This window comes from Monodon monoceros, unplaced genomic scaffold (genome assembly GCF_005190385.1).
Source record: "Monodon monoceros isolate NGI ecotype Baffin Bay Population unplaced genomic scaffold, NGI_Narwhal_1 Super_Scaffold_18, whole genome shotgun sequence".
Lineage (NCBI taxonomy): Eukaryota > Metazoa > Chordata > Mammalia > Artiodactyla > Monodontidae > Monodon > Monodon monoceros.
Window position 1 is genome coordinate 165,233,072 of NW_021703774.1, and position 22,814 is coordinate 165,255,885.

The 22,814-nt window shown below is 49.3% G+C and overlaps 1 protein-coding gene across 2 annotated transcripts in view; it reads left to right on the plus strand.

Moving 5' to 3' along the window:
- KIF17 (kinesin family member 17) overlaps positions 1 to 20,872 on the plus strand; it is a 46,973-nt gene extending 26,101 nt beyond the window's left edge. Inside the window, exons 8-15 of one of the 2 annotated variants that reach the window (XM_029229417.1) lie at positions 375 to 928; positions 1,848 to 1,928; positions 3,218 to 3,423; positions 5,365 to 5,596; positions 16,292 to 16,550; positions 17,663 to 17,733; positions 19,598 to 19,715; positions 20,694 to 20,872. In XM_029229417.1, coding sequence (XP_029085250.1) covers positions 375 to 928; positions 1,848 to 1,928; positions 3,218 to 3,423; positions 5,365 to 5,596; positions 16,292 to 16,550; positions 17,663 to 17,733; positions 19,598 to 19,715; positions 20,694 to 20,872 — 1,700 coding nt within the window. The remainder of the gene's footprint in view (positions 1 to 374; positions 929 to 1,847; positions 1,929 to 3,217; positions 3,424 to 5,364; positions 5,597 to 16,291; positions 16,551 to 17,662; positions 17,734 to 19,597; positions 19,716 to 20,693) is intronic. The other variant, XM_029229418.1, reaches the window with a different exon arrangement.
- Positions 20,873 to 22,814: the final 1,942 nt, after the last annotated feature.

Consider the following 22,814-nt stretch of genomic DNA (forward strand, 5'->3'; position numbering starts at 1 on the left):
TCTTGGGTGCGGAGCCTGCTGATTGGGAGCTCTCTGCCTTGGAGACAATAATACCTGCAGGGAAGTCAGTTTATGTACTAAGAGCAGACCCTAGGCGGAGTGGTAAGAGCCCAGCATATAATGGCTGGCTGGGGAGGCCAGAGAATGGAAAGATCGTGGAGCTGGTCAGAGAAGGCTTCCTGGAAGAGGTAGAAGGAGACAGGGCTTGAGTTCTGATGCGCAGACGGGCAGAGATGGGAAGCCAGTATTTAGGGGCCTGGGAGGCTCTGACTCTTAAGCTGGTCTCTCGGAGATGGTGAGCTTGGGGCCAGCTTCCAGGGAAGGGTCCCGCCTGTCCACCCTGTAAAAAGCTAAAGGAAGGTCTCTATTTGCAGAGGCTGTCCTGAAGGCAGAAGTCCTCTACAAGGCCGAGGTCATGTCCAGGGCTGAGTTCGCCAGCAGTTCTGAGTACTCACCTACTTTCCAGTACAAGATGGCCGTGAAACCCGAGATCTGCTCCATGCCTGACACCCTGCCCAGTGAGGGTGTCTTCAAGACTGAGGTTTCTTCCAGGTTTGAGGAACTGCCCGAGGTGGAGGCCTCCAAGTCGGAGGTTTCTCTTGGGTCCGATGAGTCTTCCACGCTCGAAGAAAATTTCATCTCCACGGCTTTCCCTGGGCCCAGGGAGCCCTCCAGCCTGGAGGTCCCTGTGCCCGAGGTGGAGGCCCCGAGTGGACACTTCCTAGATGAGGATGTCAGCCGGGAGGCCACGGAGCCCCTGTGGGAGGAGGAGCCCTTCCTCCAGGGAGAAGAGCCCCACCTGAGGGCCCTGGAGCTACTTCCGGGCCTGCACAACCCACTTGCCGTGGAAGCCAAGCTGGCCAGGCTCTCTTCCACGGGGGCCGGGCTGGACGTGCCCCAGGCGGACGTACCCAAGGTCACCACGCAGGTAGCTGATGTCATGCAGGATGCCATGGGGGCAGAGCTCAGCTGGGGCACAGAGGTCATGGGGCATGTGCAGACGTCTAACCTCTGCTGCTCCGGCACCGCCGGCACCATCTCTGCGGTGTCTCTGGCGTGGCGACAGCTCAGCTGTTCAGGGGTCTGGGAAAGAGAGGCTCTGTCTAATGCTCTGTAAATCAGTAGGAAGGTTGGGATTGAGATCCCAGGCGATGCCAGCTGGGCACCTGTTTTGCTGACGGAGGGACATCTGTGCAGGGAGTTTGCTGGTTGCCATGGTTACACTGAGCTCCAGGCCTGAAAGAGCTGGAGGTGGCCTTGGTCAACCCTCATGCTCTTGTCGGGGAGGGGGCTCTGTGAGAATCCAGCTACCTTTCAGGGGCTACCCAGGAATCCTGAGATGCAGCTCTTCCTCCATCCTGCCCCTTTGTCCAGTGCCTTCTCCCTTTTCAACCCTCTGTTTTTATGTTTAAAAATCTTTTTTTCTCTCTTCTTCCCTTTGTCCTTCCCTTCCCTTCCCTTCCCGTATGTGTGATTGTGTGGGTATAAAGACCGCAGCCCTTTGAATCAGACCTGGGCTCAGATCCTAGCTCTACCACTCACTCAGTTGTGTGACCTTGTCCAGTCACCTTTCTGGGCCTCAGTTTCCTCATCTATAAAATGGGGATGCTGACACATGCGTCACGTGAGGTCATGCAGGTAACGCTCCTGCAACATAGCAGTGTCTCTCCTCTCTCCCCCATTTCCTCTCTCCCCTGTTCTCCCCCCTCATCTAGTCTCCCCTCCTTCCCTCAGGAAGAGGTGGTGGGGTTGGTGAGCAGGTGGGGAGCTGAAGGGGCAGGGCAGGGCAGCAAAAGATGATTCTGGCCCAACCACTCCTCTTCCCCCTGCCCCTGTTCTCCTGCAAGCACCCCTCCCGGACAGATCTGCTGGAGCCTGGTGACCTCAGGTCTGAAGCTGAGGCGGCCGACCACCTCCTGCCCAGGACTGTGAGTACTGACAGGCGGGGGCATTTCCAGGGGCCTGATTCTTCCCGGATGCTTCCGCTTGTCTCCTCCCTCTCTGGCCTCAGTTTCCTCACTCGTAAAACTGGAACAACAGGGACTTCCCTGGTGGTCCAGTGGTTAAGACTCTGCGCTCCCAATGCAGGGGGCTCGGGTTCGATCCCTGGTCGGGGAACTAGATCCCGCACGCCGCAACGAAGGTCCTGCACGTGGCAGTGAAGATCCCACGGGCCACAACTAAGACCCAGTGCAGCCAAATAAATAAATAACTAACAAAAACAAAACCAGAAAAAACCAAGGACAACAACCCCAGCCCTCCCCCAGCTCATCCCCATCTCAAAGCAGCGTGCAAATCAGAGGAGCCGTCACCTCTCTTTTTGTCGATTTGTCAATAAGAGGCCACTGATCCACAGCGATTTTCAAACTTTCCTCAGCCGTGGAGCCCTTGTCTAAAGCACAGAGGCCCAGCATGTGCGGTGGACGAGGGCCGCAGAGCAGGGGCTGGGGGCCCCGCAGGCACCATCAGGGGACCCCCCCCCCGGGGGTGGGGGACCCGTTTTGAGCTCTGCTGCCCTCAGACCCCACCCTTGTTTTCCCTTCTGCTTCAGAGGACACAACCGGCCAAGGGCACTGGGAGGAAGGCTTTAAATCTGCCCACATTTGTGGAGAGGGAAAGCGATCTGCCGGCTTCTGGACCTGATCTCTGGGTAGGAGCCGGCGCTGCAGGTCCTTAGGAGATGGGAGACAGGGAGGTTGGGACGCCGCGGCCGGCAGGTGACATTGAGATGGGACCGAAGCAGGAAGAAGGCGCTGGGGGGAGCACCAACCAGGGGTCAGCAAGTGTCAGAGTCCTGGGGTTGGAAAGATCTTGACTTTCTCAGTGACAGAAAAGGAGGTCAGAGAAGTGGCAGTATGGATGGGGTTGTGGGGAGAAGGCAGGGAGCGGGCACGGAGGGTGCGGCAGCCCATGGAAGAAACTGGATTTTACTGCAAATGTGATGGGAAGCTGTGAAGGATCAATTTATATTTTAAGAAAATCCCGCTGGCTGCTGTGTGTAGCCTGGATGGTGAGGGGTGGGAGAGGGAGCTGGGGGACCGTTTTGGGGGGATGTTGGTGGAAATGGTGCATTTTTGTATAACTGGGTGTGCCCGAGCCAGAAGTGATCCGTCCCAGACTGCCAGGGGCCGGGCTGCCCCCGTCTGGGATCGAGGCCGCTGTGAGCTCGTGTCCAGGAGTCGGCCTCCCGCCTCCACCTGGGTCTCTCTGTGCTCAGGAGGCTGACCTGGGCCCGGGAGTGACCGAGGAGGTGGGGTTGGCAGCAGAGCCCGGTGTGGGAGCCGAGCGTGAAGCCCAGGTGGCCTTGGAGGCTCAGCATCAGTCTCTGCTGGCCAAGACAACTGCGAGAAGGGACAGTATGGAGGTGGCAGTGCTGACCGATGACCTACTGCCCACTGTGGACCAGCAGGAGGTGCTTGCCCGGTAAGCACCTGAGCCCAGGGGGTGGTGGGACCCCATGTGGGGCGGGAGGGAGCTATGCCCTGCGCGCAGGGGTGGAGGTGCCCATAGATTCTTCCTGAGCCCCACCCAGGTCTTCTCCTGCTGTGGCTGAGCCTCTCCAGGAGCAGCGGGGCAGGGACGGTGCTCGGGTCAGCCAGGTGGCAGGGCTCAGCTTACGAAGCAGCACAGGTGCCACCAGATCCCTGCCTGGTTTTTGAGGGGCCAGGCCTGCAGGCTTCAGGAGCTCAGGGCAGGCGATGCAGGCTTTCCCCAGGTCGCAGCCGAGCCTCCAGTTCCTCCCTGATGGAAGATGTGCTCCCCCTAGGGACAAGCCACCCCAAACACACCCTGGGGCGCCTGCGGGGCCGGGCTTTCCTCACTTGCTCTGCAGCTTTGTGCAAGTCGCTTAACATCTCTGAGCCTTGGTTCTCACCTCTGTAGATGAGATTACTGTCAGGCTCACCTCCATGACAGAGTCAGCCCCACGGCCAGGGGTTCAGCCCCCTTCGGGCCCCACAGTCCACTGTTCAAACATTAACTGAGCAACTACTACGTGCTGGGCACCAGGATGCAAGCATAGATGGGATGTCGCCTTGGCCTTCAAGGGGCTCTCAGTCCAGGGTCAGGCAGGTACACGAGGCCCGGGGAGGCAGGTTCTGGAGCAGGTAGAACCAGGTTCTGTGTAGTCACTGCTTGGGTTCCCGTCCGCCTCCACCACTTCCCAGCTCTGCCACCTAGGCTGAGGTTAACCTCTCTGTGCCTCAGCTTCTCATCTATACAGTGGGTGATAGAATCTCGAGAAGCTTGTTGTGAGGGTCAAATGAGACGACGCCTACAGAGGCGGGAGCCTGGTGTCGCGCACACAGAAAACACATGGCACGTGTGGCGATTTTCACTGTGTGGTCTGCAGTGTGGTCGGGGAGGGCTTCTCAGAAGAGGGGACACCTGAATAAGGTTTGCACGAAGATGCCTCAGGGGTGGCATTTGAGGCACAGGGCACACCTAATGTGGCACAAAGGTGCAGGGGGTGTTTGGAGAAGCAGCCGCCCTGAGTTGAAGCTGGAGTGAGTTAGGGGTGGTGGGGGCAGAAGGAGGTGAGACAGGGAGGCCCTATGTGCCCCCGGGGCTTGGGCTTCATCCTGATGGGGACCCTACAAGGGTCTTAAGCAGAGCAGTGAATTGGATGTGACTCCCCTGAATCCCGGCTGCCGTCAAGCCGAGAACTGAGCCTGAAGCGGGTCTGGGCCCGGCTGCTCGGTTTGCGTGGTTCCGTCCTTTCCCTTCAGCATGATCTCCTATCCTGTTATGAATCTTGGGAATGTCTTTAGTTATACTCCCCTTATGTCCCTTTGGAAAGAGGCAGAGTCTAAAATACTTCTGTGGTGCTTTACTAGAGAGTAGGGAGTTCTACATAAGCCTTTGTAGTTATTTCAAATTTGTACTTTTAAAGGCAAAACTCTAAACATTTTTTTAGCATTTTAGATACAAATATTTAAAAAAACGAACTGTTCTTAATGTTCCCTGATTAAACATTATGCACTGACTGTATGGAATATTCTCCACAACCCAGGGGTATTCTGATCCCTGAGGTTGCCTGGGAGCATGGCCGCGAGCCTGCCCTGTGGTGGCACCACCAGTCCCAGGAGGCGGGAGGCGGGTGGAGCAGCTGTGGCTCCAGAGGGAGACTCTCACCCTTCCTGTGGGGCAGAACCAGCTGGGTGGCTGAGCACACAAGCTTGGAGTCAGGGAGATCTGGCAGGAATGCTGGGTCTGATTCCAAGCCAGCAGCTTCACCTCTCTGGGCCTCAGTTTACGTGTCTGTGAAGTGGGGTTGTTGGAAGGAGTCGATGAGATCAGGCTGGACATCCAGTGCTCAGTGATCGGTAGACTGTGTCACGTTTGCTTTCTCCTCCATGAGGGCAGCTTGCAGCTGTTGGAGCAGCAGGTGGTCGGGGGCGAGCAGGCCAAGAACAAGGACCTGAAGGAGAAGCACAGGCGGCGGAAGCGGTATGCAGACGAGCGCAAGAAGCAGTTGGTGGCGGCCCTGCAGAACTCAGACGAGGACAGCGGGGACTGGGTGCTGCTCAACGTCTACGACTCCATCCAGGAGGAAGTGAGGGCCAAGAGCAAGCTGCTGGAGAAGATGCAGAGGAAGGTGAGGCCCTGGGCTCAGGCCGCGCCCCCGCTGGCCCCGCCCCCACACGCAGGCAACGCTGGGCGGGGCCTTCACACCCGGTCTTGACACCTGCGTGTATGCATTCGGTACCTGCTGTATGACACACCCTATTCTGGAAGCTGTCACGGTGACAGGAGCGTCTCTGCACTCTTGGAGCTCGCGTTCCAGGGGAAGTGTGTGTGTGTAAGAAACAACGTAGCAGAGAAAGAAGCAAGAGACTCTAGGGAGGGGTAGCCTGATGAAGAGAATGGGGGGGCAGGAGGTAGGGGCGGCTTTATTTTTATGTTTTTACTTTTTTTTAAGTACCAATGCCCAAATCACAAATGCAAAACTGAATTCATTTCCACAAAGTGAGTGCCCTGTGCAACCAGCACCCAGACGGAGGCACCGAGCATTAGCAGAACCCCAGAAGTTCCTGGGGCCACCGTAGATGGAGGGGGGACAGGGCCGTTCTGGTGGAGGTGGTGACTTCTTAGGTGGGACCTGATGGAAGAGCGGTCTGGTCCGAGAGACCGTCCAGTGCCCGGAATGAGGTCCGAGGTTCGGGGAACAGAAAGGCAGCTACCTGGCTGAGCTTGGGGAGTGAGGACCAGAGGAGGATGAGGCTCTGCCATCTGTGACAGACACTTCTCTGTCCTTCAGAGCATCCTCCGGGTGATCTGGGCCTCATAATGTCCTGCTTGGCCACCTGCTGCCCCCTCCTCATCCCCACTCAACACAGGCGACCGAGGGGTCTTGCCAAAGCATAAAGATGATACTTTTTCCTCTTTAAACGTCTTTAGTTTTAAATTTTTCTTGGCTGTTTTCATGCCTTTTCTTAATACCCTTTATGTCCTTAATTGAATTTGGTCTTTCTTGTACTTTGGTCTACATATCTTAAGTTTTTAAAAAATTCTTTCCTCGTTTTGTGTTAATGTCCCACTTGACGTCTTCCTCATTTTTGTCCATTTCAAGATTTTGGATTTCTGATTTGAAAATCTCACATCTGTGAGTGCTTGTTTAAGGAAACTTTATTCACATTGGGGTGTTATATTTTTAATCTGTTTGGTTCCGTGTGCTTGTGCTTTGGGGGGAATTTTCTTCTGCTGAAATGCTTTGACTTTCATTTTCTGTATCTTATAGTAGCTTCGACTAGATACATCTGCTCTCTTCTGTTTATTCCATAATGTCTTGTTTTCCGGCACTCTCGGTGACAATTGAATGCAGAGGTTGCTGGAGGATGGAGGGGACAAAAAGTACCCGCCAAACTAAGATACCTTGGGACAGAAAGATGAGGCAGGCAGCTCCATATAGTCAATGGATCCGTTGATTATAGGGTACGGTACTCACAGGGTGGGACTGGGCAGGTGACAATTGGGAAGCATTCGCAGCTGCGCTCCGCAGCACCGAGGGGGCGTTGGGACAATTCTGTATTTACCTAGCGTGTGGGGGTAGGTACTTGAAAACAGGAAGAGCACTTTTAAGTCAAGATTTATGAATGGGTAACTAGTCTTGTGGGCAGTGGGAATACATCAGGGAAGGTCTTCGTCATTGTTTGGAGACTCTACCAGAGCATAGAGGCTACCTGGACCTCATCATAATTAAACAATATCTACGAACTACAAAGCCCCACAACAGAAGAGATTTACTACCCTGTACAGCCCTAGGTAGGGTCCGTGAAGGGACAGGAGGAACTGAACGAGCCCTGGATAGCATCAGTTATGCTAACGGCCATACAGAGGTAAAGGTTCGGGGTGCCTTGCTGGGCTTTCCTATTTGATAGCACGCTCTTCTGGCCATACGGAAGCGCAGCTTTACATAGAGCTTTTCATTAGTGTCCTATGGCTGCTGTAGCAAATTACCACACATTTAGTTGCCTGAAACAACACAAATATATTATTTCACAGTTCTGTAGGTCAGATTCCAGGTACAGCGTGGCTTGGTTTCTCTGCTTAGAATTCCACAGGGCTGAACTGAAGGTATGGGCAGGACTGCATTTCTTTCTGGAGGTCCTAGGGGAGAATCCATTTGAAGGTTGCTGATAGAATTTATTCCTATGTGGCTGTAGGACTGAGGTTCCCATCTCCTTGCTGGCTGTCAGTCATGGTCATTCTCAGTTTCTGGAGGCAGCCGGCATTTCCTGGCGCCTGTCCCCCTTCAAAGACAGCCTGGACGATAGAGTCCCTCTCCTGCTTCCAATCCCTTTTTTTTTTTAATGGATTTTTTAAAAATTAATTAATTAATTAATTAATTTTTGGCTGCATTGGGTCTTCATTGATGCACGTGGGCTTTCTCTAGTTGCTGCGAGCAGGGGCTGCTCTTCGTTGCGGCGCGTGGGCTTCTCATTGCAGTGGCTCCTCTTGTAGAGCACGGGCTCTAGGCACGCGAGTTCAGTAGTTGTGGCGCACGGGCTTAGTTGCTCCGCGGTATGTTGAATCTTCCTGGACGAGGGCTTGAACCCGTGTCCCCTGCATTGGCAAGCGGGTTCTTGACCACTGCACCACCAGGGAATCCTGCTTCCAATCTCTTTGACTCTCCTCCTGACTTACTTCTGTGAAGCCTCCCTTCCAATGCACCTCTTCTGCCCATCTCTCTGCCCCCCTCTCCCACACTTAATTACCGTGGACCCACTCGATAATGCGGGATAATCTCCCTATTTTAAAGTCAATTGATTAATAACATTAATTCCATTTGCAAAGTCCTTTTTACCATTTAAGATAACATATTCAAAGGCATAACGCCAGGGGATGAAAATCATAGGGGCAAAAATCTTGCCTTCCAAAGCAGTTTAAAAAAAAAATTATTTATTTATTTTGGTGAGAGGGGCCATTGCTTCTTTTGTAATTGTCTCTTGTTTCTGCAGGACTTTTAATTTCCACCTCAGGGGGCATCTCCCACTTCTAAGTGCTCTCTAAATGACCTCCAGAGTAGTGCCTTAGAGAGACTAATAGTTTGAGTCCTGCACACATTTCAGTCTCTCCTATCAATTTCCCAATGTCAGATCTGTTTTCAGTGTTTTCCCACCGTCAGAGTGGGGCTTTCTCTTTGGGGAGTGATTTAACTGCCTTCTGTCATCTTGTCCTTCCACTCCATGCTTTCCTGGGTGCCCTCCACTTATCCCCCTGTGGGGTGGGCTAGGAGCTGTCTGCTGAATTTATTGGTAATTTGAAGCTTCTAGTGTTCTCTGTCTCCCGATCAGTGCCTGGGCTCAGGATGGTTTTATTTTTTCTCCTCATTGTTCTGTATGTTTTTCTGAGGCTCTCTCTGGGGAGATTCAGATTTAGGTATCTGTGTATATATTTTTAAAATATAAACAAACGTGTGTGTGTGTGTGTACACCTGTCCCTCTCCCCATACATATCCTCCCCCTTCTCGGATAAAAGTAGCTACAATACACACTTCCATCCCTGCTTCCATCCCTAGCTTTTTTTTTTTTCTCATAATGATATATCCTGAAGATCACTCCATAGCAATATCTAGAAATATTCCTCATTCCTTTTTACTGCTACATGGTACTCCACCGTGAGGCTGTATCATTGTTTACTCAAAAGTCATGGTGGGGCTTCCCTGGTGGCGCAGTGGTTGAGACTCCGCCTGCCGATGCAGGGGACACGGGTTCGTGCCCCGGTCCGGGAAGATCCCACATGCCGCGGAGCGGCTGGGCCCGTGAGCCATGGCCGCTGAGCCTGCGCGTCCAGAGCCTGTGCTCCGCAACGGGAGAGGCCACAGCAGTGAGAGGCCCGCGTACCGCAAAAAAAAAAAAAAAAAAGTCATGATGGACATTTCCAATCTTTTGCTACAATAAGGAGTGCTCTAGTGAATAGTCTGTGCATACTACTTTTATATTTTTGGTAGATTCCTTTGGAATCAATTCCTCCAACTGGGATTGCTGGGACAAAGAGTAAATACATGTGTGATTTTGCTAGATATTGCCAACTTCCCTCCACGGGGGCTGTGTCCTTTTCTGCTTCCACTAGCACACATGTGTGTGTTTTCTCACAGCCTCACCAACAGGTTATACTGAAAATTTTTTGGATTTTTGACATTCTGATAGATAAGAAGTAGTACCTCAGTGTAGTTTTCCTTTTTTAAAAAAAATATGGAGTCCTCGCATTATCCCCCCCTAGATTTATTTATTTATTTATTTATTTGCCACGCTGCACAGCACGCGGGATCTTAATTCCCTGACCAGGGATGGAACCCACGCCCCGTGCAGTGGAAGCACGGAGTCTTAACCACTGGACCGCCAAGAAAGTCCGTAGTTTCCTTTTTTACATTAAGAAAAATTGAGATATAATTGACATATAACATTATATTGGTTTCAGTATAGAACATAATGATTGAGTATTTGTACATATTGTGAAATGATCGCCACAATAAGTCTAGTTAACATGCGTCACCTCACACAGTTACAAATTCTTTTTCTTGTGATGAGAACCTTTAAGATCAACTCTCTTAGCAACTTTCAAATATGCAACACAGTGTTATTAACTGTAGTCTCCATGCTGTGTGTTACATTCCCAAGACATTTATTTTATGATTCAGTGCAGTTTTAATCTGCATTTTTTATACTGCGAGCAAGGTTGAGCATTTTTCCATATGTTTTAGGGATGTTTGCAGGTTTTATTCTCGGAACTGTGTTCACACGATGGTGGTTCTTTTTCTTCTCTACTTGTAGGAGCTCTTTATATGAGAAGTATTATAATTTTTTAATTTTTTTATTTTTTTTATTTTTTGAGAAGTATTATAATTTATATTAGCGATATTAACTGTTGGTCTGTGAGATAAGTTGGAAATCTTTTTTCTTCTAGTTTGTTATTGTCACTTTTTACTATGCTTTATGGTATTTTTCCATAAAATTTTTTTTGGTCAAGTTGAGCAACTTTTAAATTATTGCATATAGATTTTGAGTCATAGCTGGAAATCTTCACTTGTGTTTTCTCCTAGAACTTGTATGGGGTTTTTTGTTTTTACATTTAAATCTCTGATCCACTTGGAATTTATTGTGGTGCACGTGTGAGGAGCTGATTCAATATTATCTTTTGCACCATTGTTTGAAAAGTCCATTTACTCTCCACTGACTTCAGTGCTGTTCTTTTGTATGCTAAGTTTCTGTATGTACTTAGATGTATTTCTGGATTTTCTGTTCATTTCTCTTGCTCTGTCTGTTCATGTACCAGTGTCAGCTACTTTGTTTAAAATTCAGAGGCTTTATAACCTGTTTTATAATCTCATAATCCTCTCTTATTGATTTTCTTTTCCAGGTTTTACCTGGCTATTCTTTCTTGTTTGCTTCCCCCACCCCAAATGAACTTTATAAACAATTGGGTTAGCTCAAAAGGAAAAGAAACAAGCGGGTGGAATTTTGGGGAGAATTATGCTATATTTATAAGTTAGCTTGGGAGTACTGACATTTTTGTGAAGTTGAGTTATCCTGTTCAGGAACATCCATGCCATATCTTTCTATTAGTTCAAATCAATTTTTATGTCACTCAGGAGAATTTTATAGATTTCCTCATATAGGTTTTAGACATATCTTGTTAGTTTTACACTTAGGTATTTTATTTTATTTGCTTTCCTCTATGGGGTATCCTTCTCCATTATAACTTTTTTTAAAAAAATAAATTTTATTTATTTATTTTTGGCTGCGTTGGGTCTTCATTGCTGTGCATGGGCTTTCCCTAGTTGCAGTGAGCGGGGGCTACTCTTTGTTTCAGTGTGCAGTCTCCTCATTGCAGTGGCTTCTCTTGTTTCGGAGCATGGGCTCTAGGTGCGCTGGCTTCAGTAGTTGCGACACACAGGCTCAGTAGTTGTGGCTTGTGCTCTAGAGCGCAGGCTCAGTAGTTGTGGCGCACGGGCTTAGTTGCTCCGCGGCATGTGGGATCTTCCCGGATCAGGGCTGGAACCCGTGTCCCCTGCATTGGCAGGTGGATTCTTAACCACTTCGTCATCAGGGAAGTCGTCCCCTCCATTATATCTCCTAACTGGATTTTGTTTGTGAAATGAAGGCTATTGGCTGACAAAGGTATTTTTAAAAATCATTATGAAATAGAAGAGAACACTTCTCAACTCTTTCTATGGGGCCAGTAACACCTGATACCAAAACCAGACAAAGACATAACAAGAAAACTATAAACCAATATTTTAATGAATATAGATAAAAAATGCTCTACAAGATACCAGCACACCAAATCTAGCAACATATCAAAAGGATTATACACCATGCTGAAGTGGGATTTATCCCAGGAATTCAAGGTTGGTTTAGCATCCAAAAATCAATTAATGTAATATCAATAGAATAAAGGACAAAATCTACATGATCATCTTAATAGATGCAGAAAAAGCATTTAACAAAATTCAAAACCTGTCATGATAAAAACACTCAGCAAACTAGGAATGGAAGGTAACTTCTTCAGCCTGATAAAGGGCATGAAAAACTCACAGCTAACATCTTACTCAGTGGTGAAAGACAGAATGCTTTTCCCTTAAGATCAGAAACAAGAAAAGGGTACTTGCTCTTACAACTTCTGTTCAACATTGGACTGGTGGTTCTAGCAAGGGCAGTTAAGCAAGAAAGTGAAATGAAATGCATCTAGATTGGCAAAGAATAGGTAAACCTATCTCTAGTTGCAGATGACATGATCTTTATATATAGAAAATCTTAAGGAATCCGCTAAAAAAATCTACTGGAATCAATGAACAAGTTCAGCAGGATACAAGATCAATAAGGAAAAAACAGTTGTATTTTTGTACACTTGCAATGAATAATCTGCAAATAGATTTAAGAAAACAATGTACAATACATCAAAAAGAATAAAATACTTAGGAAAAAATTTTTTTAATAAATTTATTTATTTTTGGCTGCGTTGGGTCTTCGTTGCTGCGCGTGGGCTTTCTCTAGTTGTGGAGAGTGGGGGCAGCTCTTTGTTGCAGTGCACGGGCTTCTCATTGCGGTGGCTTCTCTTGTTGTAGAGCACGGACTCTAGGCACGTGGGCTTCAGTAGTTGTGGCTTGCAGGCTCTAGAGCGCAGGCTCAGTAGTTGTGACGCACGGGCTTAGTTGCTCCACAGCATGTGGGACCTTCCTGGACCAGGGCTCGAACCCGTGTCCCCTGCATTGGCAGGTGGATTCTTAACCACTGCGCCACCAGGGAAGCCCAGGAAAAAGTTTTACAAAAGAAGTACAAAACTTATATTCCAAAAACTATAAAACATTGTTGAGAGAAATTAAGAATACCTAAATAGAAACTTCCCTGGCGGTCCAGTGGTTAAGACTCTGCACCTCCACTGCAAGGGGCATGGGTTCGATCCCTGGTCAGGGAACTAAGATACCCTGTATGCTGCGCAGCGTGACCAAAAAAAAGAGAGAGAGAGAGAGAGAGAGAGAGAGAGAGAAAAGGATACCTAAATAAATGGAAAGATATACCATGTTCATAGATTGGAACACTTAATTTTGACAAGATGGCTATACTTCTTAAATTGATCTGCAGATTTCAAGGCAATCACTCTCAAAGAACCAGCTGGCTTCTTTGAAGAAATTGACAAGCTGATCTTAAAGTTCATATGGAAATTCAAGGGACTCAGAATAGCCAAGATAATCTTGAAAAGAACAAAGTTGGAGGACTCATACTTCCTGATGCAAAATTTACTACAAAGTTACAGTAATCAAGGCTGAGTGGTACTGGTGTAAAGACAGACATATAGAATCAGTGGAATGGAACTGGGGGGTCTAGAAATAAACCCTCACATTTACAGTTAGTTGATTTTCAACAAGGGTGCCAAGATGATTCAATGGAGAAAGGATAGTCTTTTCAACAAATGATGCTGGGACAACTAGATACCCACATGCCAAAGAAAGATGCTGGACTCCAACCTCATGTAGTATACAAAAATTAACTCAAAATGAGTCAAAAACCTAAATAGAAGAGGTAAAACTATAAAACTCTTTGAAGAAAATGCAGGTTTAAATCTTTATTACCTTTAATTAGGTAATGCTTTCTTAGGTATGATACCAAAAGCACAAACAACAAAGGAATAAAAGATAAATTGGACTTAATCAAAATTAAACTTTTGTAGGAATTCCCTGGCGTTCCAGTGGTTAAGACCCCACATTTTCACTGTTGAGGGCCCAGGTTCAATCCCTGGTCAGGGAGCTAAGATATCCCACAAGCTGCAGGGCGCAGCCAAAACACAACAAAAAAAGAACCAGCAGGTATTTAAAAAAAATTAAACTTTTGTGCTTCAAGGAACACTATCAAAAAAGAGAAAAGGCATCTCACAGAATGAAAGAAAATATTTTCAAATCATATAGTATGATAAGATGCTTGCATCTAGAAAATATTATAAAAACTTACAACTCAAGAATGAAAAGACCACCCAATTTTAAAATGGGCAAAGGATCTGAACATTTATCCAAAGAAGATATACAAATGGCCAATAAACACATGAAAGGATGTTTAACATCATTAGCCATTAGGGAAATGCAACTCAAAACCACAGTGAGATACCATCTCATACACACTGGGATGATTGTAGTAAAAAAGACATACAATAACAAATGTTGGTGAGGATGTGGAGAAATTGGAGGCCTCATATACTGCTTGTGCGTACGTGGAGCCCTCATATACTGCTTTGAAAAATAGTCTGGAAGTTCCTCAATTGCTTAAACATAGTGTTACCATATGACCCAGCAGTTACACTCAAGAACAACAAAAATATATCCACACAAAAAATGGTACACTGATGTTCATAGTCGCATTATTTATTATAGCTGCAAATGGAAACAATCATGAATGAAAAAATAATGTGATATATCCACACAATGGAATATTATTTGGCAGGAAAAGGAATGAAGCACTGACATGTTCTACAACATGGATGAACCTTGAAAACTCTATGTTCATTGAAAGAAGCCAGATACAAAAGACCACATGTTGTATGATTACATTTATATGAAATGTCCAGAATAAACATATCTATAGAGACAGAAAGTAGACTGGTGGTGATGATTGTACAACTCTGAATATGCTAAAAGCCACTGAATTGTATACTTTATTTTTTAATTTTTATTTATTTATTTTTTTGCGGTATGTGGGCCTCTCACTGTTGTGGCCTCCCCCGTTGCAGAACACAGGCTCCGGACGCGCAGGCTCAGCAGCCATGGCTCACGGGCCCAGCCGCTCCGCGGCATGTGGGATATTCCCGGACTGGGGCACGAACCCGTGTCCCCTGCATCGGCAGGCGGACTCTCAACCACTGTGCCACCAGGGAAGCCCTATTTTTTATTTTATTTTATTTTTTGGCTGTGCTGCACGGCTTGTGGGATTTTAGTTCCCTGCTAAAGGATTGAACCCAGGCCCTTGGCAGTGAGAGCGTGGAGTCCTAACCCCTGGACCACCAAGGAATTCCCAAATTGTACACTTTAAATTGGTGAATTGTATGACATGAACTATATCTCAATAAAGCTGTTATAAAAATCATTGTGAATGATTACAAATGTACAATAATATATTAAGATTGTTACCATGAATGCCATGTATCTACTATCTAGCTACATTCATGGAGCATAATTAATTTAATTGAAGGCCCTGTGTACCCACCCCTCCCTGATGGCTCGCCACCCACCTGTGTCCTACCAGGCATCCTGTGTTCTCAGTTGATTGCATGTGACTATCATTCCCATGAATTTATTTTTAAATTTTTTAAAAAATTTATTTTATTTTATTTATTTATTTTTGTCTGCACTGGGTGTTCATTGCTGTGCATGGGCTTTCTCTAGTTGCGGTGCACAGGCTTCTCATTGCAGTGGCTTCTCTTGTTGCAGAGCGTGGGCTCTAGGTGTGTGAGCTTCAGTAGTTGTGGTGCGCAGGCTGTGGCGCACGGGCTTAGCTGCTCCGTGGCATGTGGGATCTTCCCGGACCAGGGCTCAAACCCATGTCCCCTGCATTGGCAGGCAGATTCTTAACCATTGCGCCACCAGGAAAGCCCTCCCATGAATTTAAAACAGTCTTCTTTACTAATCAAACTGTCCCTGCTCTTTGAGGAAACAGATTGTGCCAAGGTGTCTTGGGGTTCAGGGAGGGCCTGGTTGGAGTTGGGAGTCCCCATGCTTAGGAGGCTATGGAGGGCCAGTCTGGCAGACCTGGGCAGGAGATCAAAAAAATCTGGAACCCATGGTTAAATCAAGGTGGGTCTGATTCTTAAGTCTGGTGTTTGTCACATCATAACAGGATTGTGGCAGCGGGAGAGCAAGGACTGTTGAGTCTGAGAATTTATGCCTATTGCTTCTTTTAGATAAAGAGCTTGTACAGTTCTCTGAGATCCTGTAGGACTGTGGTGACTACAGTGTTATGTGTGGAGCCTTCTAAAAGGCTCCTGAATAAAATGTATGAGTGTGGGATAGAGACTGAGGGCTGGCAGTGGGGGTTGATGATAAGCCTCTCTTCCTGCTTTCTGCAGGGCTGTGGACCCTGTAGATGCTCACTTAAACACTGAGTGGAGAGGTGGGAGGGAAGGTGAATGGATCAATGGAAGGATGACAGGACAGACGGTGGAGATCAGAATGGATGGGTGAGTGGATCAGTGAGCAGAGGATGAGTGGCTGGCCGGAGGGGCAGGGAGCGGATGCAGAGGTCAGATGGACGGTGAAATGTGTCGATGTCTTTCCTCCTCACTGCTTGTCATCCCTTGTTTTTAGCTTCGGGCAGCAGAGGTGGAGATCAAAGATCTGCAGTCAGAGTTTGAGCTAGAGAAGATCGATTACTTGGCCACCATCCGTCGGCAGGAACGTGACTTTATGCTCTTCCAGCAGCTCTTGGAGCAGGTGCAGCCCCTGATTCGCCGGGACTGTAACTATAGCAACCTGGAGAAGATAAGGCGCGAGTCCTGCTGGGATGAGGATAATGGCTTCTGGAAGATCCCCCAGCCCATCATCATAAAAACCAGCCTCCCAGTAGGTCAGGAACTTTGCTGCGCTGCCCCCCAGCAGTTGTCCCTGCCCTTCTCCACAGTTTGCCCTCCTGCAGGCTGACAGGTGGCCATGCACCTCTCCCTGCTGGCTGTGGGTACAGCAGACATGTGACTCTGGGTACCCAAAATGTTGGGGACCTAAGAGTCAGACAGATGTAGGTTGGAATTCTGGCTCCACCATTCCCTGTGTGGCCTTTTGGGGACTCAGTGCCCTCCTCTGTGAAATGGGGATTAATAACAGCACTTTCCTTAAAGGTTGCTGGGTGGCTTAAAATGTGTTAGTACATGTAAAACCCTTAGAGCCACGCCTGGCGCATTTTAAATGTGTGGTACATTTTCTTATCATGATCATCATTGTCATTATTTCATCCTACAATAACCCTGTGAAGGACAAAGATGTTTTACACCTGTTTTACATATGAGGAATCTCAGGGAATGTAAGTGACTTATCCAAAATCACAGTCATAGCGGTGAGTTGTAGGCCAGGGACAGAAATGAGCTGTTCAGAGTTTCAGGCCTGGTTCACCTTCTGCTTTTGCCACTGACCTCCTGTGTGACCTTATGTTGGTCACTGTCCCTCTCTGGGCTTTGGTTCCCTGATCTTCACAAAGAAGGGGTTGGAAAAGATGATCTTGAAGGCTCCCCCACCTCCACTGAGTCAGAGTAGGGCCAGACTTGCGGTGGATCCTCTCCAGCCACGTGCTGGCTCTGCCCATTCAGGGAGCAGCAGGCTCCTACATCCCACGGGGCCCGCACCGGTCCTCACCTGGTCAGAGGGTATCCATCCAGGTCCTACATCTCTGACGATCACGGATGGCACTGGCACCATCCCTACTGAAACTCCAGCTGCCCCATTTCCCACAGTCTGCAGGCAGAGTGGCCTTTCTCCCTGCGCCCACCTGCTCTCTAGCCCGGAGGCAGTGGAGTGGCTTCTTTGGACTGAGCCCTCCGGTTGTCTGTTTCCCAAAGCCATCCCCTTGCTTGGGCTGGGAGGTGTCCTCCCCTGGCTCCAAGCCTGAGCCAGGCCTGAGCACCCAGCCCCCCGTCCCTCTGGCCCTCATTCCAGGCAGCAGTGACCGCAGCTTCTGTTTTCTCATAGCAGTTTCAACAGGGCTACAGAACAGATCAGCCCGCAAAACCTCCACAGCGGACAACAGCGAACCAGGCACGGTAAGGTCTCTGGGAGAGCGAGGGGAGAGCTGGCACGGGGCAGGCTTGGCCCCCAAGGTGCAGTGGGTCAGTGGTGCTGTAGAAACTGGACTGTTTCTGTCCACCTCATGATTAAAGTAGGGGGCTGAGCCAGGACCCTTTCTGTGTAATTCTTTGCACCCAGACCCTCCACCCCCTCTGGCCCTCATTCAAAATCCCTTTATGTGCATAAAGACCAGAGGAAAAGCAGGGGTTCAAGGCAGCCCACACTGCTGGTGAAGGACAGAAGCTTCAGCTTCAATCCCAGTGGCCAAGGAGTTCATTCTGGTTCCCTTGGTCCCAGCTGTTACCCTTGGAGTGAAAGCATCCTCAGGGTTTCCATAAACAGTCATTGGGATTCTAAAGTCACTTTATTTCATATCTCCCTTGTTTTGTATTACAACAAATATATATCCTTAAAGGAGAGGTCAGCAACCTTTTCCCTAAAGGACCAAACAGTAAATATTTTAGGGTCTGGGGGCCACATGGTCTCTGACACAACTACTTAACTCTGCCATGATAGCACAAAACCAGCCATACACAATATGTAAACAAATGAGCACAGCTGCGTTCCAGTAAAACTTTACAAGAACAGTCTGTGGGCCAGATTTGGCCCATAGGCTGTAATTTACTGATCCCTGCCTTAAACCATTACAGATATTTTGGAAAACCTACACAGAAAATACGTTTGCAGTCATGATAAGGCCACTCATAGGTTAATGAATTCCAGCTAAGCATCTCCTCCTGAGCAACTCAGGCTGGCTAAAGCTCTGACCGGCTGCTTTTGATGCCTTAACTTTGTAAAAAAAAAAAAAAAAAAAAAAAGTGTTAAGTTGTTCCTGAAACAACCATTCTTAACCTGGGACCACAAATGGGTTATATTAGAATGCTTTTAGTTCCAGTAAGCAAACTAGGGAATTTATTGGTTCATGTTAAGTGTACCAGTTTCAGGCATGGCTGGATCAAGGGGCTCAACCAGTCCTGGTTCTGTGTGTTTCTTGACCTTTTGGCTCTGCCTCACTTGGAATCCTAGGTTTGGACTCAGGCAGGCTTTCTCCATGTGGCAGGAAAGATGGCTGCTAGCAATTGGTGATCCAATAGGAAGAGAGACCTGGTCTTTTAGAGCATCCTTAAACCAGTGCTTGCGGCAAGATTCTGATTGGCTCTGCCTGGGTCATGGGCCTACTCTTGGACCAATGACTATATCCAGAAGATGTAGTTCTGTGATTGGCCCAGTCTGGGTCACATGTCCAGCTGTGTAGCAAGGGGATGGGCAGGTGGGAGTGGTGATATTCGGGTCCTATGAATGATCACCCCACCAGGACCATGTCAAGTGGGAGAATGGTAGTTCCCTGAAGGAAGAGATTCAGGCTGAAGAAAAGAAATCCACTATAGCAGTGAAAAATACTAGTCCTTGGTGATAAAAATGTTGGGACTCCAGTTCTCATGATCAGAAGTGAGCTCATGAGCTGAGTACTGTATTACCTATTCTATGAATATATTGTGATGGGTTTAAGGGTGTGTAGTATCGTCCTTGCCCCGATGGACCTTGTTTTGAGCTTTGCAGGAGGAACAAGGCCCTTCGCGTCCCAAGGAAGATGGGGGTGGAAGGTGGGGAGGAGCATGTGTAGGCCTGGCTGGTGACTGTGACCCTTTTGCCCTGAGCTGCCTAGATCCCACCGCAAGTGTCTGGGGTCTGAAGTGTAGGGAACACCAACGTGGGCAGTGAGGTTCAGGGCAGCCCTGCCACCCGGGCTGGCAGAGCCTGCTGAAGCCTGGGTAAGGGCCCAGGTAAGAACTGCACAAGCAAGGGGTCTTAACCTGTGAGGATTTGGAATCTTAGCAGGAAGAAGACCGCTACAGGCTGATGCTCAGTCGGAGTGACAGTGAAAACATCGCCAGTAACTACTTCCGCCCCAAGCGGGCCACCCAGATCCTCAGTGCGGATCCCATGAAGAGCCTCGGTGAGTACCGTGCCCACCTCCTGTCCTCCAGGCCCTCCCTGAGAGCTCTGGAGGATTTGGAGTCACACAGGCCTGGGTCAGAAACCCCTTTCCCTCTCTGAGCCTCAGTTTCCTCAGCTGTAAATTGAGGGGGATATGCCTTCTCCTCAGGATCAGGTGAGATGAGGTGGGAAGTGCTCAGTACACGGCCTCCCCTTTCCTCCCCCGCTCTGTCCATCTCCCGGTGGGGAGGTGCTGAGTTGGATCCTGTGTCTCCCCGACACGCAGAAGGTCCTCAGCACACAGCTTGGGCCCCGGCCTGGAGTTGTCTGGGACTTGGTCAGTTGCCACCAGCTTCCTCAGTTGCCAGTATGGTGACTTTCTCCCACTGAGCCAAGTGGGGACAAACAGGACCACAAAAGCAAAACACACTTTTACAAGCCAGAATCGAAAATCACTTTGTTCCTCTGCTTTTAAAACTAAAATCAAAGACCACAGAGCTTCTAATAAAATACCAATAAAAAGCAAATCTCAGTTCTACACAGAGGTTATTTGAGAGACAGAATGGGTGGAGTTGAGGAATAAGGAGGGAAAAGCTGGACAGGAAAGAAACTGACATCAGTTGAGTAGTTGGCATCATGCCCATGTTGCAGGTGAGGAAACTGAGGCTCGGAGAGAAGTGGCTCCCTAGGGTTATACTTCCAGGAAGTGGTGGAGCAGGGATGTGAACCAGGCTTGTGTGGCTTGACAGTCCAGGCTGCCTCAGCCTGAGGCTTTAAAACTCCATGCTCCCAGCCCAGACCCTTTGGATGCAGATGTAGTGCTGGGTCCAAGGCCTCAACCAGAGCAGCTTCTCAGAGCCTGGGGTCCCAGCTGTGGGACCAGGGCCTCTGGCTGGGTAGGGGGTGGACCAGACTTTGCACCCCGCACGCACGGAGTCTTTTCTCTCCATCCTCTGCGCTCCTGGCTCACCAGTGCTTCTGTCCTGCTTCTCCACAGCACATCACAGCTCGCCGCCAGGCCTCAGCTCCCCACTTGGCAACAGCTCTGCCATCCCACCCACCCAGGCCCCTGAAATGCCCCAGCCTCGGCCCTTCCGCCTTGAGTCCCTTGACATCCCCTTCACCAAGGCCAGGCGTAAGAAAAGCAAAAGCAGCTTTGGCGGTGAGCCTCTGTGAACACATTGCCTGCTGCTGCCCTGCCTTTGGGCTCTGTGAGACTGCCAGGCCCCTCCGGGGCAGGCCCAGCTAGGTCTCCTCCCACCTGCCCCCCACAGTACTGGGGGCACCCGAGGGGGCCCTGGCCCTGGGAAAGCACTGTCCCCTCCCTGCTACCCAGAGAGCCCACGCTGCCCAGGGCATGAGCTCCTCGGAGGCTGGACCATCCTTGGAGAGACCTGCTCCGGCTCTCCACGCCACGTCAGCGTTTTCATCTGCCCTCCACTGTGCCCACCAGCGTTGTCCTGTGCCTCCGTGGGCTCAGAAACCTCAGCTCAGCCTCAAGGCCTTCACTAGCAGCCCGATTGAGTGGGACAGTGACTTCCACATGGGTCAAGCTCAATGTCTTGGCGATGGAAAATTGTGCCTCCATCTACTAGGTCCCGCTTGGTGAGGAAGCCCTGAGGGACGGGCACAGGAGTCCTGGAGCAGCTGTTCCCGCACTGCCTACGCTCAGCTGGTCTGCAGCGCAGAGGCCACTCCACGTTAAGCTGCCCTAATAAACTGCCTTTAGCTGCTGAACTGCCCTTCTCTGATCCTCTGATAGCATCACTGGGGCCCCTCGCTGCCGCTGCCTGGCCTTCATGGGGAAGCTCTTTCTGGAGCAGGGATTCTTAACTGCCTGTAGGCTCCAGGGTCTCTGCAATCCCCTGTAATTGTGAGTATAAGTGCATTTTTTCTGGGGACAGCATGTGAATGTGAACTGTCATTAGATTCTCGAAGGATCTGTGACCCAGGAAAGCAAAGTCCTTGTTCTGGAAAATAGAGGCCACATCTTGCTGAGGCCCAGAGAAGACCCAGGTCTTGATGGCCCTCAGGGGCTGTGCTGGAACTGCGTGTCCTAACATGGCCAGAAATGAATCCAGGCCACCCCAGCTGCCTAAGACAGACCCGTCCCCTTGCCCATTGTATCCCAGGCCTGCCCTGTGGGAGGGGCCCACAATCTGAGGGAAAAGTCTTGGCCTTTGGTGCTATCCTAAGCCTCATTTCACGCTGAGCCTCATCTGTGAAATGGGGATACCAACCTCACAGGGTCATCGTGAAGGTTAAATGAGATAGTGTGTAAAGTTCCCGGTGCATAGCAGGTGCTCCGTGTTAGTCCCCCTAAATCCTCCCCCTCCATATTTTGTATTAATTACTGTGATACCTGCCACAAGCCACATGTCTGGGCCAAGGAGCTCACGCCCTGGAGAAGCTAGGGTGGAAGGTGATTAGGAAACTTCGGAGATCAGTCTAAGGGAAGTCAGGCCGCAGTGCATACCTTGAGCGAGAGGATGTACGATCAGGTCTTTATGGGGAACAAAGTGCCCTTGTGAAGAGAGCAGCAGAGGGTAGGGCTACCATAAAGGATGGAGAAGATCCCGGGGCTTAAGATGGGAATGTGGGAAGAGGGTTCCTGGTGGAGGGGGCTGCATGAACAAAAGGCAGGAGGTGGGGAAGCTCAGGGTATGTTAAAGGTGGGAGAACTGTTCCGTGGAAGCCCTGAGCAGGGATGGAGAAGCTGACGAGGCTGCCAAGATGAGTTTAGGTGGAGACCTGAGTACATGGCCTTTGGGTGCCCCTGAGCTGTGGCAGACTGCTCAGCAACAGGCCGGCACCATCAGGTCTGAGCTTGGTGGATTGACGTGGCATTGTGTGCAGAAGGGCAGGAGGGCTCGGGTGAGAGGCTTGACTTTCCGTGCAGCCCTAACCTTCCATGCAGGGGATGGAGGTAGAATCCGTTAAGGAGATGCACAGAGCGAGACTTTTTGACTTTTGCCCCCGCATTCTTGGCTTGGTGGACAAGTGTAAGAGGTCAGAAAAGAACAGCTACCTTCTCTCTCCACAGTTACCTTCACCATTTGCCCTGGGATTGTGTTTGGGACCCAGAGAATAGCTGAAGTCTTGGAGATGCTTGTGGTAG